General features: G+C 42.9%; 1 protein-coding gene across 3 annotated transcripts; it reads left to right on the forward strand.

The window, feature by feature from the left end:
- The first annotated feature begins 1,844 nt into the window (after positions 1–1,844).
- On the forward strand, positions 1,845–20,492 carry elovl7a (ELOVL fatty acid elongase 7a). 3 transcript variants are annotated; one of them, XM_084180250.1, is made up of 9 exons: positions 1,899–1,992; positions 2,715–2,793; positions 16,266–16,354; positions 16,726–16,916; positions 17,233–17,313; positions 17,801–17,857; positions 18,053–18,158; positions 18,379–18,515; positions 18,685–20,492. In XM_084180250.1, exons 3-9 carry the CDS (start codon positions 16,291–16,293, stop codon positions 18,958–18,960), a joined length of 912 nt encoding a protein of 303 aa, XP_084036376.1. In that variant the 5' UTR covers positions 1,899–1,992; positions 2,715–2,793; positions 16,266–16,290; the 3' UTR covers positions 18,961–20,492. The 3 variants fall into 3 exon arrangements, with proteins under 3 accessions (XP_084036378.1, XP_084036376.1, XP_084036377.1); XM_084180252.1 differs by lacking the exon at positions 2,715–2,793 and having other exon boundaries at positions 1,845–1,992; XM_084180251.1 differs by lacking the exon at positions 1,899–1,992 and having other exon boundaries at positions 2,589–2,793.
- Positions 20,493–22,108: the final 1,616 nt, after the last annotated feature.

Below are 22,108 nucleotides of genomic sequence, written 5' to 3' on the forward strand. Positions count from 1 at the left end.
GCTTTGCACACTCTTGGCATTCTCTCAATCAGCTTCACCTGGAATGCTTTTCCAACAGTCTTGAAGAAGTTCCCACATATGCGGAGCACTTGTTGGCTGCTTTTCCTTCACTCTGCGGTCCGACTCATCCCAAACCATCTCAATTGGGTTGAGGTCAGGGGATTGTGGAGGCCAGGTCATCTGATGCAGCACTCCATCACTCTCCTTCTTGGTAAAATAGCCCTTACACAGCCTGGAGGTGTGTTGGGTCATTGTCCTGTTGAAAAACAAATGATAGTCCCACTAAACCCAAACCAGATGGGATGGCTTATCGCTGCAGAATTCTGTGGTAGCCATGCTGGTTAAGTGTGCCTTGAATTCTAAATAAATCACAGACATTGTCACCAGCAAAGTACCCCAACACCATAACACCTCCTCCTCCATGCTTTACGGTGGGAACCACACATGCGGAGATCATCCATTCACACGGTTGGAACCAAAAATGTATAATTTGGACTCCAGACCAAAGGACAAATTTCCACCATGTCCATTGCTTGTGTTTCTTGGCCCAAGCAGGTCTCTTCTTATTATTGGTGTCCTTTAGTAGTGGTTTCTTTGCAGCAATTCGACCATGAAGGCCTGATTCACACAGTCCCCTCTGAACAGTTGATGTTGAGATGTGTCTGTTACTTGAACTCTGTGAAGCATTTATTTGGGCTGCAATTTCTGAGGCTGGTAAATCTAATGAACTTATCCTCTGCAGCAGAGGTAACTCTGGGTCTTCCATTTCTGTGGCGGTCCTCATGAGAGCCAGTTTCATCATAGCGCTTGATAGTTTTTGCGACTGCACTTGAAGAAACGTTCAAAGTTCTTGAAATGTTCCGTATTGACTGACCTTCATGTCTTAAAGTAATGATGGACTGTCATTTCTCTTTGCTTATTTGAGCTGTTCTTGCCATAATATGGAGTTGGTCTTTTACCAAATAGGGCTATCTTCTGTCTACCTTGTCACAACACAACTGATTGGCTCAAACACATTAAGAAGTTAAGAAATTCCACAAACTAACTTTTAAGAAGGCACACCTGTTAATTGAAATGCATTCCAGGTGACTACCTCATGAAGCTGGTTGAGAGAATGCCAAGAGTGTGCAAAGCTGTCATCAAGGCAAAGGGTGGCTATTTGAAGAATCTCAAATATATTTTGATTTTAGCCAATTTCGCCGTCAGACAGAACGAGACACCCAGCTCATGCCTAGGAGGCAGACCGGTTCCTAAATCACTTTTCACCTGGTGCAAACGTCGCCTACCCAGGAGCTCGTGCCAGATTAAGAATCCTCTCATTGATAACGTCTAGTTTGAATGTATTCTTCCTTTTTCTTGGACCTGAGTCTCCGCCCTCCTTTCCAATCAATGAAGGGATTCGATTATCTGGCCAAGTTTACCCCGAAGAGAGGAGTTTACAACGGGTGAAAGTGATTGCATTTGTTTTGGAACTGGGCTGCCTCCCGGGCATGAGTCGTCTTTCTTGTTCTGGCTAATGGCGAAGTCGACTCAAAACAAAAGTGACGTAGTCTACGATATTAAACACTTGGAGTAATATGTAGAATTCTGTTTTCACATACAAAAGCCATTGCTTTTGATGAACACGCTTGATCTGCCTCCCAATGAAAACGAATTAGAAAATTCAAACACATTTTATGGAAAATTGATGTTTTATGTTTCTGGACGATATGCACTATGCTGCCATCTTGACAATATGACCGAGCGGCGCAAAAGAGCGTTCCTCCCTCACTGCTTTTGCCCGTTCACGTCAAGGGCCATAGACCGGTGCCCCGCGGTTCAGGTTAACAGAGCTCCCTCATTGCACGGCAGTTGCACAGTAGGGAAGGGACTTCGGGACTCTGCAAATTGAGTTTGACACACCTTTCGTCAATTGCTTACAGCTGCGCCACAGGCGAGGCGGAGGAGTAACGTAAGACCGAGTATTAGGATACTTCTCTCACAATATTGGAGGTTTGTGAATTATGTTACGGTAGCCTATACCACATTATGTGTTGCTAGATTATTCATACACTGAATAATAACTTCTGCCTTGTCTACGCAGTCTCAGCAGGATAAAAGTGTCATTAACAAGCTGCAAAAAACACTCAAACTGGACAGTTTTATCTCCATCTCTTCATTCAAAGACTCAATCATGGAGACACTTACTGACAGTTGTGGCTGATTCGCGTGATGTATTGTTGTCTCTACCTTCTTGCCCTATGTGCTGTTGTCTGTGCCCAATAATGTGTGTACCATGTCTTGTACTGCTACCATGTGTTGCTAACGTACCATGTTGTTTTCATGTTGGGTTGTTACCTTACTGTGTTGTCGTGTGTTGCTACCATGCTATGTTGTTGTCTTAGGTCTCTCTTTATGGTGATGTGTGTTTAGTCCTATATTTATATTTTTTAAATCCCAGCCCCCGTCCCCGCAGGAGGCCTTTTTGTCTTTTGGTAGTCATTGTAAATAAGAATTTGTTCTTAACTGACTTGCCTAGTTAAATAAATACAAATAAAAAATATATAAACGTAGGCTAAACGCCTCCCTTTTTTTTTGATGTGGTTGTCACACGTTGTCCGGCATTTTCTCTCAAGTGTAAACTGAGGTTGAAGGGATTTGTTTGAAGTCCGTGTTCTGTTTTCAACTGTTACGATGCCTATTCTGTGCTGCTGAAAGATTCCTGTTTTCATCAGGTCTCGTGCCTTTGAATCGGCTGTTGAATCAAACCTGGTCTTCAGGGGCCGGCGATAAGGGAGAACACTTATTTTACAAGTAAGTTAAATACTTTTATAATCTCGCTTCCCTAACTTCTTTGATATGGAATGTCGAGAGTATTTCTCGTAATTCTCACATCACAACACATTGCTGTGGTACTTTAGGGAAATTAGGAGCTTGATAAACGTTAAGGTTATTCAAAATGATCAGTGGTGGGCCTTTTATATTGCTATTTTCTCCCTGAACCGACCGGTCAATTTTATAATTCAGGTGTTGCGCCTGTTGTTAGTTTTACCTTACTGTCTAGTGACTAGTTGCTTGACGCGCATTTTTTTAAATGTCTAGTGCAGAAACAAATGGAGACTATATATCCGCCCTTTAGCTACTTTGTTATGACTACCACTGAAATGTATCCTCCAGAGGAGTCACCTCAAATTATTGGCACCCTTGATAAAGATTAGCAAAAAGACTGTAGGCTTATAATAGAAATGCCGAGCTATATTGTATGCTCCAAACAATGACAATTATTTTATAGACTTACTAATACAAATGTTCAGAGAACTATTTTAAAGTAATCATTTTCTCCCAAAAAGATGGGTGTCAATTCTTGGTAGCCCTGTTTATTTTTAAATATTTTGTGCACCCTCCCCTTGTAAGGGAAATGGCACAGCCTTTTTCTATAATATGTTATGATATTGGAGAACACATTCGGATGGGTCATATATAATACCGTTCCTCCATACAGAATCTTCCCAGATTCTTGATATCCTTCAGTTTATGGATGATATTACCCCCAAATACCTATATTTTAGTCTCATATGTCCATAGCACCTGGTTCCAATTCAAGTGCCAATGCTGTTTAACAAACTACATGCGTTTACCTTTGTTGGTTCCTCTCAACAAAGGCTTTTTTTCTGGCAACCTTTCCAAAGAGCCTATTGGCAGGTGGCATCTAATTGTAGATTAACATATTTGGTTACCCCAAGATGTGACCAAGTTCTGTGATTCTCCAACTGTGTCCCTTGGAATTGTATTTTCCTTCGGAACCATCTTCCTCAATGTGCGTGGGGACAAGATACACTTGTCCTCTACCAGGCAAGTTTACCGCTGTTCCAGTGGTTTTAAACGTATTAATTGGTAAGTGGTATATTTAAGAAATAAGGCACGAGGGGGTGTGGTATATGGCCAATATACCATGGCTAAGGGCTGTTCTTAAGCACGACGCAATGCGGAGTGCCTGGATACAGCTGTTAGCCGTGCTACACTACATCGCCAAAAGTATGTGGACAGACCTTCAAATTAGTGGATTTGGCTATTTCAACCACACCCATGCTAACAGGTGTATCAAATCTAGCACACAGCCATGCAATCGCCATAGACAAACATTGGCAGTAGAATGGCCCGTACTGAAGAGCTCAGTGACTTTCAACGTGGCACGTCATAGGATGCCACCTTTCCAACAAGTCAGTTCTGCCCTGCTAGAGCTGCCTCAAACGTCTAGGAGCAACAACGGCTCAGCCGTAAAGTGTTAGGCCACACAAGCTCACAGAACGGGACCACCGAGTGCTTAAGTGCGTAGCGTGTAAAATCGTCTGTCCTCGGTTGCAATACTCACTACAGAGTAGTGGAAGCAACGTCAGCACAAGAACTGTTCATCGGGAGCTACATGAAATGGGTTTCCATGGCAGAGCAGCCGCACACAAGCCTAAGATCACCATGTGCAATGCCAAGCGTCGGCTGGAGTGGTGTAAAGCTCGCCGCCATTGGACTCTGGAGCAGTGGAAACTCGTTCTCTGGAGTGATGAATCACGCTTCACCATCTGGCAGTCCGACGGACAATTCTGGTTTTGGCGGATGCCAGGAGAACGCTACTTGCCCCAATGCATAGTGCCAACTGTAAAGTTTGGTGGAGGAGGAATAATGGTCTGGGGTTGTTTTTCATGGTTTGGGCTAGGTCCCTTAGTTCCAGTGAAGGGAAATCTTAACCCTACAGCATACAATGACATTCTAGACGATTCTGTGCTTCCAACTTTGTGGCAACAGTTTGGGGAAGGCCCTTTCCTGTTTCAGCATGACAATGCCCCCGTGCACAAAGCGAGGTCCATAGAGAAATGGTTTGTCGAGATCGATGTGGAAGAACTTGACTGGCCGGCACAGAGCCCTGACCTCAACCCCAACCCCATCGAACACCTTTGGGATGAATTGGAACGCCGACTGCGAGCCAGGCCTAATCGCCCAACATCAGTGTCCGAGCTCAATAATGCTCTTCTGGCTGAATGGAAGCAAGTCCCCACAGCAATGTTCCAACATCTAGTGGAAAGCATTCCCAGAAGAGTGGAGGCTGTTATAGCAGCAAAGGGGGGGACCAACTTCATATTAATGCCTATGATTGTGTAGTGTAGTTTTTGAGTGGGATTTTCCTTTAAGCTGAGAAGAACTTAAAGTAGAATGTTAATGCAGATTTTATTTTGTTTGATTGTATTAATAAGAATCTTTCGGGGTGCCAATAATTGACACCTATCTTTTTAAGGAAATATATATATTACTTGTTTAAAAAAATAGTTCTCTGAGCAATTGTATTAGTATAAAAGAATACAATTTTCAATTTTTGTGAGCATACACTATAGCGCAATATTTGTATTTTATACAGTATTTGTTGCTCATCTTTATCAAGGGTGGCAATAATTGTGGAGGTGACCTTTACCTTGTCGAACCTGTTGCGCGCCTCGTGAACTGGGGGGGGGGGGGGGGGGGGTGATGTGCGCTGAGTCTTGACTGATGAGTTACTACCGGGATGACTGACCGAATTCCTTTCTGTGTAGCCTAATTTATGGGCTCTTCTGGGCCCAATTGTAATACTTAAGAAATGCATTCTCCCTTGAGGTAATCACTGATTTTACATGTCTGGAGAGGTGAAAGTAAGTGTTCCCCCTTTCACCAACCCAGTCCTGTATTCAGATCTCGCACTCATGGTAAATCTGTTCTGAGTGGTCTTCAACTTCTTCGCTCAGTAGAAGTCAAGGTGTTTCTCAGCCATGACGTAGTCATTTGTGTATTTGAACTACTGTAGTTTAATTGGGTACGTTTGATGGCTTCATCAGTGTGGGAGCTGTCAGACAGGAAAGGTGTGTCAGAGTTGCATAAACTGAAACGAACATGTCAAAGCGTGTGTATGTGTGCGTCTAATGGTGTCACCATGTCAACCAAGGTTTTGAATGACTCAGACTTTAGTGCTATCCTATTGTGTGGTGTCAATGCACTATGTGGATCTACACATGGCACTTTACAAGTCAGGTCATGCACATTTCCCTTTAATAAGGCATGGTGTCTTATGTCAAGTAATCACCTACTACAGTGCATTCGGAAAAGTATTCAGACCCCTTGACTTTTTCCACATTTTGTTACGTTACAGCCTTATTCTAAAATTGATTAAATAAATAACCCTCAAATCTACACACAGTACCCCATAATGACAAAGCGAAAACATTTTTTTTTTTAAACCTTATTTACATAAGTATTCAGACCCTTTGCTATGAGACTCGAAATTGAACTCGGGTACATCCTGTTTCCCTTGATCATCCTTGAGATGTTTCTACAACTTGATTGGAGTCCACCTGTGGTAAATTCAATTGATTGGACAAGATTTGGAAAGGCACACACGTCTATATAAGTTCCCACAGTCGACAGTGCACGTCAGAGCAAAAACCAAGCCATGTGGTCGAAGGAATTGTCCGTAGAGCTCTGAGACACAATTTTGTTGAGGCACAGATCTGGGGAAGGGTACCAAACATTTCTGCAACATTGAAGGTCCCCAAGAACACAGTGGCCTCCATCATTCTTAAATAGAAGACGTTTGGAACCACCAAGACTCTTCCTAGAGCTGGCCACCCGGCCAAACTGAGCAATCGGTGGAGAAGGGCCTTGGTCAGGGAGGTGATCAGGAACCCGATGGTCACTCTGACAGAACTCCAGAGTTCCTCTGTGGAGATGGGAGAACCTTCCAGAAGGACAACCATCTCTGCAGCACTCCACCAATCAGGCCTTTATGGTAGAGTGGCCAAATGGAAGCCACTCCTCAGTAAAAGGCACATGACAGCCCGCTTGGAGTTTGCCAAAAAGGCACCTAAAGGACTCAGACCATGAGAAACAAGATTCTCTGGTCTGATGAAACCAAGATTGAACTCTTTAGCCTGAATGCCAAGCGTCACATCTGGAGGAAACCTGGCACCATCCCTACGGTGAAGCATGGTGGTGGCAGCATCATGCTGTGGGGATGTTTTTCAACGGCAGGGACTGGGAGACTAGTCAGGATCGAGGGAAATATGAACAGAGCGAAGTACAGAGAGATCCTTGATGAAAACCTACTCCAGAGCGCTCAGGACCTCAGACTGGGGTGAAGGTTCACCTTCCAACAGGACAACGACCCTAAGCACACAGCCAAGACAATGCAGGAGTGGCTTCGGTACAAGTCTCTGAGTGGCCCAGCCAGAGCCCAGACTTGAACCCTATCGAACATCTCTGGGAGACCTGAAAATAGCTGTGCAGCGACGCTCCCCATCCAACCTGACAGAGCTTGAGAGGATCTGCAGAGAAGAAGGTGTGCCAAGCTTGTAGCGTCATACCCAAGAAGACTCAAGGCTGGAATCGCTGCCAAAGGTGCTTCAACAAAGTACTGAGTAAAGGGTCTGAATACTTATGTAAATATAATATTTCCATTTTATTTTAAACATTTGCCAAAATATCTAAAAACCAGTTTTTGCTTTGTCATTATGGGGTATTGTTTGTAGATTGAGGACATACAAAAATCAATTTTAGAATAAGGCTGTAACATAAAATGTGGAAAAAGTCAAGGGGTCTGAATACTTTCCGAATGCACTGTATATACTAAAGTATGTGGACACCCCTTCAAATTAGTGCATTCGGCTATTTCAGCCACACCTGTTGCTGACGGGTGTATAAAATCGAGCACACCGCCATGCAATCTCCATAGACAAACATTGGCAGTAGAATGGTCTTACTTAAAGCTCAGTGACTTTCAACGTGGCACAGGATGCCACCTTTCCAACAAGTCAGTTTGTCAAATGTCTGCCCTGCTAGAGCTGCCCCGGTCAACTGTAAGTGCTGTTATTGTGAAGTAGAAACGTCTAGGAGCAACAACGGCTCAGCCGCAATGTGGTAGGCCACACAAACTCACAGAATGGGATCGCCGAGTGCTGAAGCGCGTAGTGTGTAAAAATTGTCTGTCCTCAGTCGCAACACTCACTACCGAGTTCCAAACTGCCAATGGAAGCTACGTCAGCACAAGAACTGTTCGCCGGGAGCTTCATGTTTTCATGGCCGAGCAGCCGCAAAAGCCTAAGATCACCATGCGCAATGCCAAGCTTCGGCTGGAGTGGTGTAAAGCTCACCGATATTGGACTCTGTAGCAGTGGAAACTCGTTCTCTGGAGTGATGAATCACGCTTCACCATCTGGCAGTCCGACGGATGAATCTGGTTTTGGTGGATGCCAGGAGAACGCTACCTGCCCCAATGCATAGTGCCAACTGTAAAGTTTGGTGGAGGAGGAACAATGGCCTGGGGCTGTTTTTCATGGTTCAGTTCCAGTGAAGGGAAATCGTAACGCTATAGCAAAAAATGACATTCTAGACGATTCTGTGCTTCCAACTTTGGGCAACAGTTTAGGGAAGGCCCTTTCCTGTTTCAGCATGACAATGCCCCCGTGCACAAAGTGAGGTCCATACAGAAATGGTTTGTCGAGATCGGTGTGGAAGAACTTGACTGGCCAGCACAGAGCCTTGACCTCAACCCTATCGAACATCTTTGGCATGAATTGGAACGCCGACTGCGAGGCAGGCCTAATCGCCCAACATCAGTGCCCAACCTCTAATGCTCTTGTGGCTGAATGGAAGCAAGTCCCCGCAGCAATGTTCCAACATCTAGTGGCCCTCTCCCAAAAGAGCGGAGTCTGTTATAGCAGCAAAGAGGGGGACCAACTCCATATTAATGCTCCACATACTTATGGTCATGTCGTGTATTTGATTATGTTAAGATCTTTTGCCATTTAGGTAATGATTTACATATTGTGTGTTCAGCGTTCGGATCTATTCTGTTTGCGGTAGTAACATTATTTGCCCTCCGCTCAACTCCAATGATTTGAGTTTTATACAGGTAAACTCGGTGCTTGAACACTTAAAGCCAGTTCAGGCATATCCTGTAGACTTACTTGTACTCTGATCTAAGTTATCAAGGGAAATCTAGTTTTGAATGTTCCACGCATCCCCTTGCTTGGGTGAGAAGGCCCTGGGTTATGAGCTGCGCCCTTTCCCCTTTTTCTACATTGTTCCCTTAAACCAGTCAGACAGCATTTGATTGTTAAAGCTTACTTTATCTTAGTGAAGTTTCACACGGTAGGCTTTGCCAGATAACACTGTGTATCCAAGATTTCATAACCACCTTGTATACTGTGATGTTGATTTACAGGTTTGAGTTGGAGATAAGTCTCTTCTGTACATGCAGCGCACAATACTGTATTCAGTAAATGAGTTGAGTGTTTGTTGGTATTTTGGAATACTTTTAAGTCAAATACTTCCAAAGGACTGAATGTGTAGTTTCAGGCTGATTTGGTGATCTTGCATTGTGTGGCTCTTTAGAATTGTTAGGTTTCTTGGTGTCCCCAGTGATGGGTTCAGTTTGTCTTCTCTTATTGACACAGTGATGCACCTCTTATTTGCACAAATCAGATTAATTTGAATGGCCTGGAAGGAATTTCCCGTACTAGGGAATATCAAGAATACTGAAGTTCCTATTCAAAAATCCCTCCCCCTCTAGGAATTTAAAGTGACCGCTTCACGTGGTTGTCTAAATGTTGGCTTGTTGTATTATCTATTACTTAGGCCTACTACATGTTATGCTGAATCTTGAAGAGCATTGTATCTCATGGTTTATAAAATGAACCATCCTCTCCTGCTTGAGATGTATGGCATGATGGCTTAGCTATCTACTCGTTTAGTTTGCAGTAGACTGTTTGGTGTACATGTCAATCCAGTTGTGTTGAGTGTTGGCCTAATTGTTATACAATGCAGCTTTGTTCCCTGGCTTGGCATTCTGTTTCTTCAGGCTGTGGTTTTATTGAATGGAGAGATGGTGACAGGATAGTAATGCTCGCCGCATGTAGCTGTTATCTCTGTAAATGCATGTAACCGGGAGGGACCTATCCTTGATTTACCCACTTCATATGTATATACTGGATTCTAGTCAAGGCTCATCCTATAGAACTACTGCTGTACACACCTTTTTTTTTATTAATATACTGTCTATACACACCATCATATACATATTTATACTCAGACATTGCTCGTTCTAATATTTCTTAATTCCTTTCATTACATTCTTGGGATTTGCGTGTATTGTTAGGTATTACTGCACTGTTGGAGCTAAGAACATAAGCATTTTGCCACACCCGCAATAACATCTGCAAAATATTTGTACGCGACCAATACAATTTTAATTGACCGATCCAGTTTTGGTCCTTATGGTCTGTAGCCTAGTGGTTAAGAGCGGTGAGCCAGTAACCGAAAGGTAGCTGGTTTGAATCCCAGAGCCAACTAGGTGAAAAGTCTGTCTGGATAAGAGCGTTTGCTAAATATCTAAAATCTAATGTGTGTAACCTTTCCCTCCCACCTAGCAACAGGCATGTTGTCTTGGGAATGGTATATTGATATTTAGAAAGCAGGCCATCTTGAATGAGAAGACAAAATGTTGAGTGGAAATACAGTTGAAGTCGGAAGTTTACATACACCTTAGCCAAATACATTTAAACTCAGTTTTTCACAATTCCTGACATTTAATCCTACTAAAAAGTCCCTGTCTTAGGTCAGTTAGGATCACCACTTTATTTTAAGAATGAATAATAGTAGAGGGAATGATTTTATTTCAGCTTTTATTTATTTCATCACATTCCCAGTGGGTCAGAAGTTTACATAGACTCAATTAGTATTTGGTAGCATTGCCTTTAAATTGTTTAACTTGGGTCAAACGTTTCAGGTAGACTTCCACAAGCTTCCCACAATAAGTTGGGTGAATTTTGGCCCATTCCTCCTGACAGAGCTGGTGTAACTGAGTCAGGTTTGTAGGCCTCCTTGCTCGCACACGCTTTTTCAGTTCTGCCCACACATTTTCTATAGGATTGAGGTCAGGGCTTTGTGATGGCCACTCCAATACCTTGACTTTGTTGTCCTTAAGCCATTTTGCCACAACTTTGGAAGTATGCTTGGGGTCATTGTCCATTTGGAAGACTCATTTGTGACCAAGCTTTAACTTCCTGACTAATATATCCACCTAATTTACCTTCCTCATGATGCCATCTATTTTGTGATGTGCACCAGTCCCTCCTGCAGCAAAGCACCCACACAGCATGATGCTGCCACCCCCGTGCTTCACGGTTGGGATGGTGTTCTTCGGCTTGCAAGATACCACCTTTTTCCTCCAAACATAACGATGGTCATTATGGCTAAACAGTTATATTTTTGTTTCATCACACCAGAGGACATTTCTCCAAAAAGTATGATCTTTGTCCCCATGTGCAATTGCAAACCGTAGTCTGGCTTTTTTATGGCGGTTTTGGAGCAGTGGCTTCTTCCTTGCTGAGCGGCCTTTCAGGTTATGTCGATATATATAGGAATCGTTTTACTGTGGATATAGATACTTTTGTAACTGTTTCCTCCAGCATCTTCACAAGGTCCTTTGCTGTTGTTCTGGTATTGATTTGCACTTTTCGCACCAAAGTACGTTCATCTCTAGGAGACAGAACGAGTCTCCTTCCTGAGCGGTATGACGGATGCGTGGTCCCATGGTGTTTATGCTTGCGTACTATTGTTTGTACAGATGAACGTGGTACCTTCAGGCGTTTGGAAATTGCTCCCAAGGATGAACCAGACTTGTGGAGGTCTACAATTGTTTTTCTGAGGTCTTGGCTGATTTTCTTTTGATTTTCACATGATGTCAAGCAAGAGGCACTTTGAAGGTAGGGCCAATAAAAATAAAAGATAAAGATGGGCAGTCTGAGATATGGCTTTTTCTTTGCAACTCTGCCTAGAAGGTCAGCATCCCGGAGTCGCCTCTTCACTGTTGACGTTGAGACTGGTGTTTTGCGGGTATTATTTAATGAAGCTGCCAGTTGAGGACCTGTGAGGCTGTTTCTCAAACTAGACACTTGAATGTATTTGTCCTCTTGCTAAGTTGTGCACCGGGGCCTCCCACTCCTCTTTCTTTTCTGGTTAGAGCCAGTTTGCGCTGTTCTGTGAAGGGAGTAGTACACAGCGTTGGCAATTTCACGCATAGAATAGCCTTAATTTCTCAGAACAAGAATAGACTGACGAGTTTCAGAAGAAAGTTATTTGTTTCTGGCCATTTTGAGCCTGTAATCGAACCCACAATTGCTGATGCTCCAGATACTCAACTAGTCTCATGAAGGCCAGTTTATTGCTTCTTTAATCAGCACAACAGTTTTCAGCTGTGCTAACATAATTGCAAAAGGGTTTTCTAATGTTCAATTAGCCTTTTAAAATCATAAACTTAGATTAGCAAACACAACGTGCCATTGGAGCACAGGACTGATGGTTGCTGATAATGGGCCTCTGTACGCCTATGTAGATATTCCATTACAAATCAGCCATTTCCAGCTACAATAGCCATTTACAACATTAACAATGTATACACTGTATTTCTGATAAATGTGATGTTATTATAATGGACAAAAAAAAGGATTTTCTTTCAAAAACAAGGAAATGTCTAAGTGACCCCAAACTTTTGAAGGGCAGTGTATATTAGAGGCAAATGGATTATCTAGGACATGATGTCCATTTGATGACAGTTTAAATGAGGCCCTTTATCTACTTCCCCAGAGTCAGATGAACTTGTGGATACCATATCACCACTGATAGAACTGTAGTTGAAATCAGTGTGTCAGGTCATGCCTTTGTAATAAGGACCCCTATAACTTGTGAATTTTAAACATAAATTAACAAAACGCATAAGGCATCCATGTCATTACTTGAAGTTGAAGAATTTATGTTTCATCTTCAGTAAAAGCTGGTTTTCAACGTTTCTGGAATCCAGCCTTGCTCTCCTGGGGCTGAAAACAAGTCCTGCAATGCTGAACAGCCTTTCACATGCAGCTGATGCAGGTAAGGGTGTGTTTAGCCTCAGAGACAGCTTACAGACTGCCGGGAAGGACTTGAGCAACTCCATATGATCAGCTGAACAGGCCAGGTATCCGTCCAGCTGTTTTGGAGCTTTCTTTTGCTTGAGACGTCTTCATCACAGAGAAGAAGTCCTCATCTGATGAATTGGTGCCATCACCTAGCTGCAGCAAGGGTTCTTTGAGGTGGTCCTTGATGTAGTCCATTCCTGAAATACAAGGAAGATGACAATATAAATCATGCCGTTATGAGCCTACATTAATCCATCCCCATCCCATGTGAACCAAGCAACAGGGCAAAGTAGGCTACCCATTGGACTGAACCACAAAGTCAGGATTGTAGTTTAAATGGGTGGTTCTCAAATCTATGAAGTGTCAATGTCCACTATACACAGTTGTTTATGAATAATAAAATACTGTTAATTAACCACATTGTCTTGTGGTTAATGGTGGCGTCATCCTTTGTCCACGTTGTTTTGAATTTGGGGAGAAGGATTGCAGCTGCGATCAGCTCAGGGTCGTGAAACGTGGCTGAAGCGCTTCTTCAGTCCCAGTTGTAGCGCATCCACCGGAGGCTTACAGTACAGCAGGTTGATAGTTGGAAGTAGCCACCCCATCTGGACATTGGTTTCTGCCTGCAGGATGTTGATGGCCTTTGCATCTGGGCTCATGGTGGGAGCATACTCTGTGAGGAAGGCGAGTTCAGCTGGATTGAACATATGAAAAAAATAATAAAACTATTTCCTAACCCTATACAAAGGGACCACTAATCATTTCACCTGATTTAACTACAGTAATCAATGGCTGGATGAGTAGTTGACTAAATGGATCAATGATAGTGTATGGCTACATGTGAAACAGTTATTAGTCCCCAAGCAAAGGGTCAGGAAACACTGCAACAGATTTAGACAACATTCAAGACCTTAAATTATGACAAAATAATACGTATTCCTTACTTACATTGGAACCTCGAAGTCTGTGCAGAGAACTCTTGACGGCCGCCTCTCCTTTGTCTTTGACGATCCTCAGGAGTCTTTCTACATGAACCTTGTAGCATTCGGGCGCAGCAGCAGGAGGTTGCAAGCATCTTCAACCGTTTCGGCTGAAAGTGTGGATCTTCCGCATTTGTTCCAGAGTGCTTGGCAATGTTGAACGGGACACTTTTTTGTAAGCCTCACTGGATGTTGCTTTCAGGGCATCGACTGTAGATACTAAGTTGAGTAGGTGGCAAGCACAGCGCTGGTGCTTCGGCAGCTGGTACTCAAAACCATAATCTTCATTCAGGATCGTTGCCACATCAACAAACTCCACTTCTTCACACTCCGCTTGTTCCTCTTCACCATCTTCCTGTCCTGGCTGAGCTGCTTCACCACCCACTGCTTCCACTGCCTCGTTGGCTGAGCTGCTTCACCACCCACTGCTTCCACTGCCTCGTTGGCTGAGCTGCTTCACCACCCACTGCTTCCACTGCCTCGTTGTTTTCATCTTCTCCAAAAATGTGGAAAGCTTTCAAGAAGTTAGAGCCGTTGTCTGTTGTTCTCACAATCTTACCCCGGATTTCAAACTCCGAATGGATGTCATTTAGGACGTTTGCCAACACATCAAAGGTGTGCAATCCTCTCAACCGTTTACAGGCCAGGGCTGCAGAGCATCTGTTGAGACTGTCAGGGTCTATTCAGTGAGCTGTAACACCAATGAAGCTCTATCTTCTTGCAGACCAGCAGTCTAGACATAGGCTTCATCAATCCTGGAGCGCAGTGTGGGCCTTGATAAGATCTTTGAGTTAGGCTGAAGATCCTGGACAAACTCTCCAACAGCGAATGGTTGGAGCCCTTGGACCACATACTTCACCACAGCTTTGTTGATGGATTTTTGAAACACTGTCTTCAGTAATGTGCTCTGCTTGATGGTGGAGGGAGTTTTAGGGGCATGTTTTCTCTTCAGTGTGTTTGCTGTCAGTTCTCCATACTTCTTAAGATGGTGTACATGCTTTCTCTGAAATATGAAGAAAAGGAAAAGAGAGACTGACTTAGCTACATAACTACCATCACCAAATACTTAAGTTATAGGATCCTAATTTTAAAGCTATAAACATTAGTTAAGTGAGAGAGAACTATGTTAATTGATCTAGCTAGTAGGTTACGTCAATAACTTAAGTCTACAGTAATTAGCTAGGTAAGAACAACTATCAACTAACACAAGGAATAAAATGGCTAGCTAACACCCGAAAGCTAACATTAGTTAGCTAGCTAGCTTGACCAGGTGTTTAGAGGAAAGGTATTTGGGTAGACTAACATTAGCTGACTAAAATGTGCCCAGATTCGGAAACTACTAGTTAGCTAGCTTGGTAACAAGCTAGCTAGTTAGCTCGTGTCAGTTTAGTTATATTGCGTTAGCTAACAAAGCTTCCAAATCTGGGCACATTTTAGCCAGCTAAAGTAGGTAGCTACTAGCTAGTGAACTATTTAGGTATATAGGATTAGCTAGCATCAACTAACACTGCTTGTTGCATTAGCATATGTGGGCTAGCTAGGTTAGCTAATGTTAGCTAGCATGCTAACAGTAGGCTTACCTCAATGTGTTTTTTTTTTTAGGTTCAAAGGCGAGTTCTTGAATGCTAGTATTTCCTGAACTTTTGGTAAACATAAGACATTTCATCCGGTAGGATGAATCGTTCATTCCGAGAAAATACAACTTTTATTTTAGATACAGACAAGGGTGTTCGTCCTCATCAGGGGCGGCAGGTAGCTTAGTGGTTAAGAGCATTATGCCAGTAACCGAAAGGTTGTTGGTTCTAATCCCGGAGCCGACTAGGTGAAAAATCTGTCTGTGCCCTTGAGCAAGGCACTTAACCCTAATTGCTCCTGTAAGTCGCTCTGGATAAGAGTGTCTGCTAAATGACTAAAAATGTTTAAAAGAAAAAGTAAAATCAGGAGGTGGTGGTAGAGCGATGTCGGACATGATTGTGCGATGTCGGACACGCTTGGGCAAAGTGCTACTGAGTGGATGACTGTTTTGCAAGAGACAGGCTCCGGGTGGTTGTCAAAATGCTTAATTTCATCTCATAATTTGCTTACATACTTTTCTGCTTGTGAGTTAATTATGTGATATATCAGCAGTGTTTTCTTTACTTTTGTAAATATGTCCTGGTACAATGAGAACCTATTTATCTCAATTTTTGTTTATTTTTGACTATTTTAATTGAAAACACAGCAAGTTAACGGTTTACCTTACTGTGTTTTCTGTTACCCAGAAATTATTTCATATTGCGATAAAAAAAAAAAACTGCTGCATTGGGCCTTTAACCTCTGAACTGTGTGTTTATTCCAGGACAGCTACAGGAGCTCCGGGATACATGGAGTTCAGGAATCTAATGACCAGGGTCGGACTCTGGTATGAAAACTTCATGAAAAATGCAGGTGAGGATCCATCACTAACTGCTGTTCAACAACGATGATATTTTGAGTTTTGGTATTAAAAAGGCAAATGTGCAAGCATACTTTTTCAGTAGAAGCCAGAGGATAACGCATGAAAGCATTATGCAACATTCTCTTCCTATGTGTTCCTTGGTGGAAGCGGACAGATACTGGCTGTGTATCTAGATGAGGTTGGTCTTCTGGGGTTGATGAAATAGCGCTGATCATCATTACAAGCCATGAGAATCAACTCTAACCTACCCTCTTAAACATGTTCATATTGTCGGTGCATCTTAGTTGAATGCTTGGCTAGATGGCATGATGTATTGATTTATTTTATTGAATCATACACTCAACCCTTCTCTGCTGTCAAGACCCCAGGACCGAAGACTGGTTTCTCATGTCATCGCCACTCCCCCAGACCATTGTAATCGTGGCGTACATCTACTTTGTGACGCGGCTGGGGCCCAGGCTCATGGAGAAACGCAAGGCCTTCCACCTCAAAGAAGTTCTCATCATCTACAACTTCAGCGTGGTCGCCTTGTCCCTCTACATGTGCTATGAGGTGGGTCTCTTTCTCAATGGACTTCTGACAGGCTCTAGAGTTTCATACTGCCTCGTCAAGCAGGACAGTTTGTGAGGCAAGCGGCAAAAAAAAGCAATTGGGATTTCTCAAGTTAATATGAAGAAGGCTATGCTTCAGGATCACAATGATGCATAATTTCATACTTAATTACTTTCTTCTGGTCATTACATTTTCAGCGGTAACACAACCATAATCGCAAAATAGTCAGAGCCTTTTGTATTTGCATGAGATGTTTTTCAACGACGAGTGTGTTGTGATTTGGAGTATGTTTTTAATTCATTGCCTCTTCCTGTAGTATGTGATGTCAGGCTGGGGGACGGGCTACACGTTCCACTGTGACCTAGTGGACTACTCAGACTCGCCGCAGGCAGTGAGGGTAAGAGCTGTGGAATGTGACTACCTGCTACAGACAGGTAGAGAACTACTACTGGCCGTTCCCCTCTTCTCATTAACAACAATTCACCTGTGGAATCCGCCACTGACTCTAGAATGCTAACAAGCTGTTGGAACAAAGAAGCATTGAGAGCAGGTCATTCCATAGGCCACGTTTCCTGTGTTGCATAATATCATGAGTTGTGTGGTGAGGCCTGTTAGGTCGCCGCCATCCCACCAAAACAGGCTGAGTATTCCGGCAGTCTTTTTAAACAGCTCTTACACTAAAAGGGCATTATAATAATTTTCACAATATTATTCCAACCTCATATTGTGGAAATGCATATAAAACAGGAAAATAATTGTTTGTTTTACTTTAAAAGGTCAGTGCTGTGACAGAAGTAATACAGAGGTACGCGTTTTGCTTATCTGTAAGTATTGTAATTATTCCTGTGTTACTAATAACCTCTCTCATCTCTCTCTCTCCTTAGATGGCCGGGACGTGTTGGCTCTACTACTTGTCAAAGTTCATAGAGATGTTGGACACAGTAAGTTGGTTCTCTTGAGTACAACTTTCTGACTATCTGTGTCTCGCTTGTTCAGAGGGGTTGGGTTAAATGCGAAATACACATTTTGGTTGAATGCATTCAGTTATGCAACTGACTAGGTATCCCCTTCCCAGTTCTGTCAGTTTCACTGTTGTTCTGTTCAGTGTTAAATGGCTGAATACTCCCTCCTGTCAGATTTTCTTTGTTCTGAGGAAGAAGAACGGACAGATTACTTTCCTCCATGTCTACCATCACTCCATCATGCCCTTTACCTGGTGGTTTGGGGTCCGGTTCGCTGCAGGTACAGTAGACAACAACTTGAGTTACTCCCATCACTGTATTAAACTACTCACAAATGGGCATATTACCAGATGTATGTAATGATGGTCTGTACCAGAAAAATGTCTTTATTCCATAGAAGCTTTTATAGGAAGTGGAACAAAGAAACCTGCCCATTTAGGGATAGCGTTGCCCTATAGAACAGCAAATCATAACTGCTAATTGCTTGTCTCGTCCTCTAGGTGGCCAGGGGACATTCCATGCCCTGTTGAACTGTGTGGTCCATGTCATCATGTACTCCTATTATGGCCTGTCTGCCCTGGGCCCCGCCTACCAGAAGTACCTCTGGTGGAAGAAGTACCTCACCACCATTCAGCTGGTACATACTGCACTTCACTACTTCACTAGCGGGGAGTTGAATTTGAACCAATACAAGAGAAAGCCACCCATACGTTTTTATGGACAAGGATATGATTCTACTGGGCCACTTGGGATGGTCTCATATGTTCAAAACAAGTAATATATGACCTTCCTCTGTCTGTCCTCAGATCCAGTTTGTGATCGTGACCACCCACATCTGGCAGTACTTCTTCATGAAGGACTGTCCCTACCAGTTCCCCATCTTCATCTACATCATCGGCCTCTACGGCCTGGTCTTCCTCCTCCTCTTCCTCAACTTCTGGTACCACGCCTACACCAAGGGCAAGAGGCTGCCCAAGGTCCTTCAGGCCAAAACCTGGGCCCACCCCTACAACAAAACCAATGGCCAAAACAACAGTGAAATAACTAACGGGAATGGTTTCCATCACAACAAGGATGAGTGACAGGGTGTTCAGCAAATCAGGATTGGGGGTAGATCTCATTTGAATATCAGCCTATTCAGCAACTGAAATTAGACATGGAACTTAGAATTTAGATTACTGGTTAGGTATGCAGGAGTTTTGTTTTCCAATATAAAAGTCAGTGCACTTTTGAATTCAAAGAGAATTAACCTCAACCCTCTGGACCTTCCGATCACTTCCTTTCTCTCTGCTAAGGCAATCTCTCAAAGTTATGACCCAAAGCTGTACTGTACTTTTGTATTACATATTGTTATACCTGTGCTTTTCTTGTCTGTTCAGGGTGAAAGCACAAGTGGACTCTGTGTTTTTAATAAACAGATTTTTAATGTTAGATATGTGTAGTATAGTAGGTTAGCCAATGGTGAGGCAGTTCAGTAGCTTTGTCTAGTTCTGTCCCACCAGCCCAAATAACACACACTTCCTATGACCTGTTCTCCTCTGCTATTTAGAATTGGTGCTGAACCTCTCTAGGTTTGACTGTAAGATTCAGCTTGATGTGACCTTGTTTCAGCTTGTTTCTAGCTTTCAATACCTGTACTTTTTATACTTTTAATACATTTTGTACATTTAATTATAAAAATGTACATATTCTGTAATTCTGCTACTGAAAGTCTAGCCTTAAGGAGGATTTTGTCTGTGAGTACATGGGCCTGAATTATTTCCTGGATCTGGTCACATGGCTGGGAAAACTCTGGGCCATACCCATAGTACACCTGTAATGATGTTTACATGTATACTGAGTGGAGTGTATATGTGCTGACCCCTTCTTTCGTAAATTCCTCACCCATTTCGCTCTGGTTTGAGTCACAGCCACTACTGGTGCTGAGAAATCTTGAACGCCAACCTGCTCCTACTGTTAAAAAGCTGTTGGCCTACTTTCTGTATTTATGTCAAACAGAAATTACGGTGTGACTTTGAAGCCAGATGGGAAAGGGGGTAGTGCAGCGCTGTTCTTGCAGGAACTGGAGCAGAGCACAAGTTTAGCTTTAGCTCTGTCACAAGCATTGCACAACATTTTAAAAAGAGTAGCCATTGTTTACCACTGCATGCATATTCGTTATAAATCTTCTGTTCCAAATTGAGTTCAGTTCTTATGACTTGTTATGCCATGCTTACGACTGTTAAAAGTAGGCTTTCTCATTGAGTGTGTTCACATTTGGTGCTCCCCTCAGAGCTCTGCTCCACTGGTGATTGAGGACATGGCATTAGCTGAGTGTGGGATAGGCCTCCACAGGTGTAGTAAAACCCCAGTGCCTTGGGTGCAGGCTGAGTCCAATAAGCAACAGTGATCTAGCTGATCTGTAATTTATTCACTGATGTTAGCTCTAGAGCGTGTAATCCACATGGGTTACCTACCATTCAGTGCCTTGGTCTGAGCCCCTCCAGCTCCTTGATGTAGTTATGAGTGTCCTCCAGACATGATGCCACAATAATTCTGTATAAAAACAGTCGTGTAAATGTAATATTTTTGTGTATTTATGATAAAAATAAATGCTCTTTATACTGTTATTATACATCACCTGTGTGATTGTTTTTCTATTCTTTGGGCATAATTCCTAGCAAGGATATACATTCCCTTCAAGGATTTGCTTGAGCATATTTAACTGTTTGTCATTCATTCATTAATCGGACCAGATATTAGTGGTGGTAGTAGTAAGAACTCATTAAAATGGGTGAAGCTTGACCTCTTACAAGTAAGCTACACTACACGCGTTGCCGTCAGCATTGTCAATGTGACGTTCTACCTGCCACACCATTGACCACACAATTCACAAGATTGAATGAAAAGGCGCGTCAGCCATCGAGAATTTAACCTCGGCGATCCTTGAGTTTGGACACTGCCATTGGACGTGACGCAACGCGGGAAGCTTTCACTGATTTCAAAAGGAGTGTTCTCTCAATGGCTGATGGCTGTAGCACAGATAGAACAATGAGACTGATATTTCACTGGATGTATAAAGTTGCAGTTTCCACTCACTACCAAAGATGGTGGTGAGAGGAAGCCCAGTTGCCTACAGTGGGAGAAGATGGAGCGAGATGGATTTTGGCCAATATTCTGCTAATTTTCTCATCAATGAAACATTTGATCTCAATACAGTTTTCTGTTTCTAAAACTAGAATATGTTACGGACAGAGGACACATTTTGTAGACTTTACCCTTTGCACTTCACAGAGTAGCCATTCCCTAACGGAAATATGCAAATACACTGCTAGAACACACCAATAGGCTCTTGCTAGCTCGTGCTTGTCTCTGCCCACCACAGGAGGTTGGTGGCACCTTAATTGGGGAGGACGGGTTCGTGGTAATGGCTGTTGCAGAATTATATTAAATACACCAAACACATGGTTTCCCTGTGTTTGATGCCATTCCATTAACTCCGTTCCAGCCATTTTTATGAGCCGTCCTCCCCTCAGCAGCCTCCACTGCTTCCCACTATGATTAATTTGCTCCCATTGGAAACGACAGGCTGGTCTATCTTGGCTTAGTTATAAAAATCTTTGGATGTAGTATAGCAAGGCCATAAAAGCACCTGCTAGACACAGGAATTAGGAGAAGGAAAAAGCAGCACAGCTGCCCTCTGCAGCACATTCAGGATATGGCATTTTGTCCACGGGGTGGTGCTATGAAACGGTATGTTTTGCTAGTGCAGTGTTTTACGCTGTGGTCTAACTTCACTATAATTATTTCAATCATGGTTTTTGTTCATGTTTTTAATTAATCTGAATTACGTCTTACAAACACAACATTTCTTAACTCAAATTGTTCAAAGCCTGAGCTTTAATGCAAAGAAATGATGAAAGGGCTTGAAGAAACCTTGCACATTGAATTCATAGATTTAGACCCTGCATAGGACATTGGTTCAATTATATCCACTATCAATGAATTGAATGAAACTCTTTAAAAATGGAACTATTTTTTAAAATCCATTAAATTAAATGGTATTATATCAGTAATATTATTGTAGGCTGGGAGGAGCCTAGTAGACAGTGTCCCAAGTCTCTGGTGTCCAAGTTGACACAGTGTCCAGACCTGGGCTGGTTTCCTGATAGTGATGGAACTAAGGGCGCTGTCAGACAGCGCGTGACAGACAGGGTGGCCAATTATATCCAACATTATGCACATTTTCTC

This window comes from Coregonus lavaretus (assembly GCF_964263955.1).
Source record: "Coregonus lavaretus genome assembly, chromosome: 17".
In the NCBI taxonomy this organism is placed as follows: Eukaryota; Metazoa; Chordata; class Actinopteri; order Salmoniformes; family Salmonidae; genus Coregonus; species Coregonus lavaretus.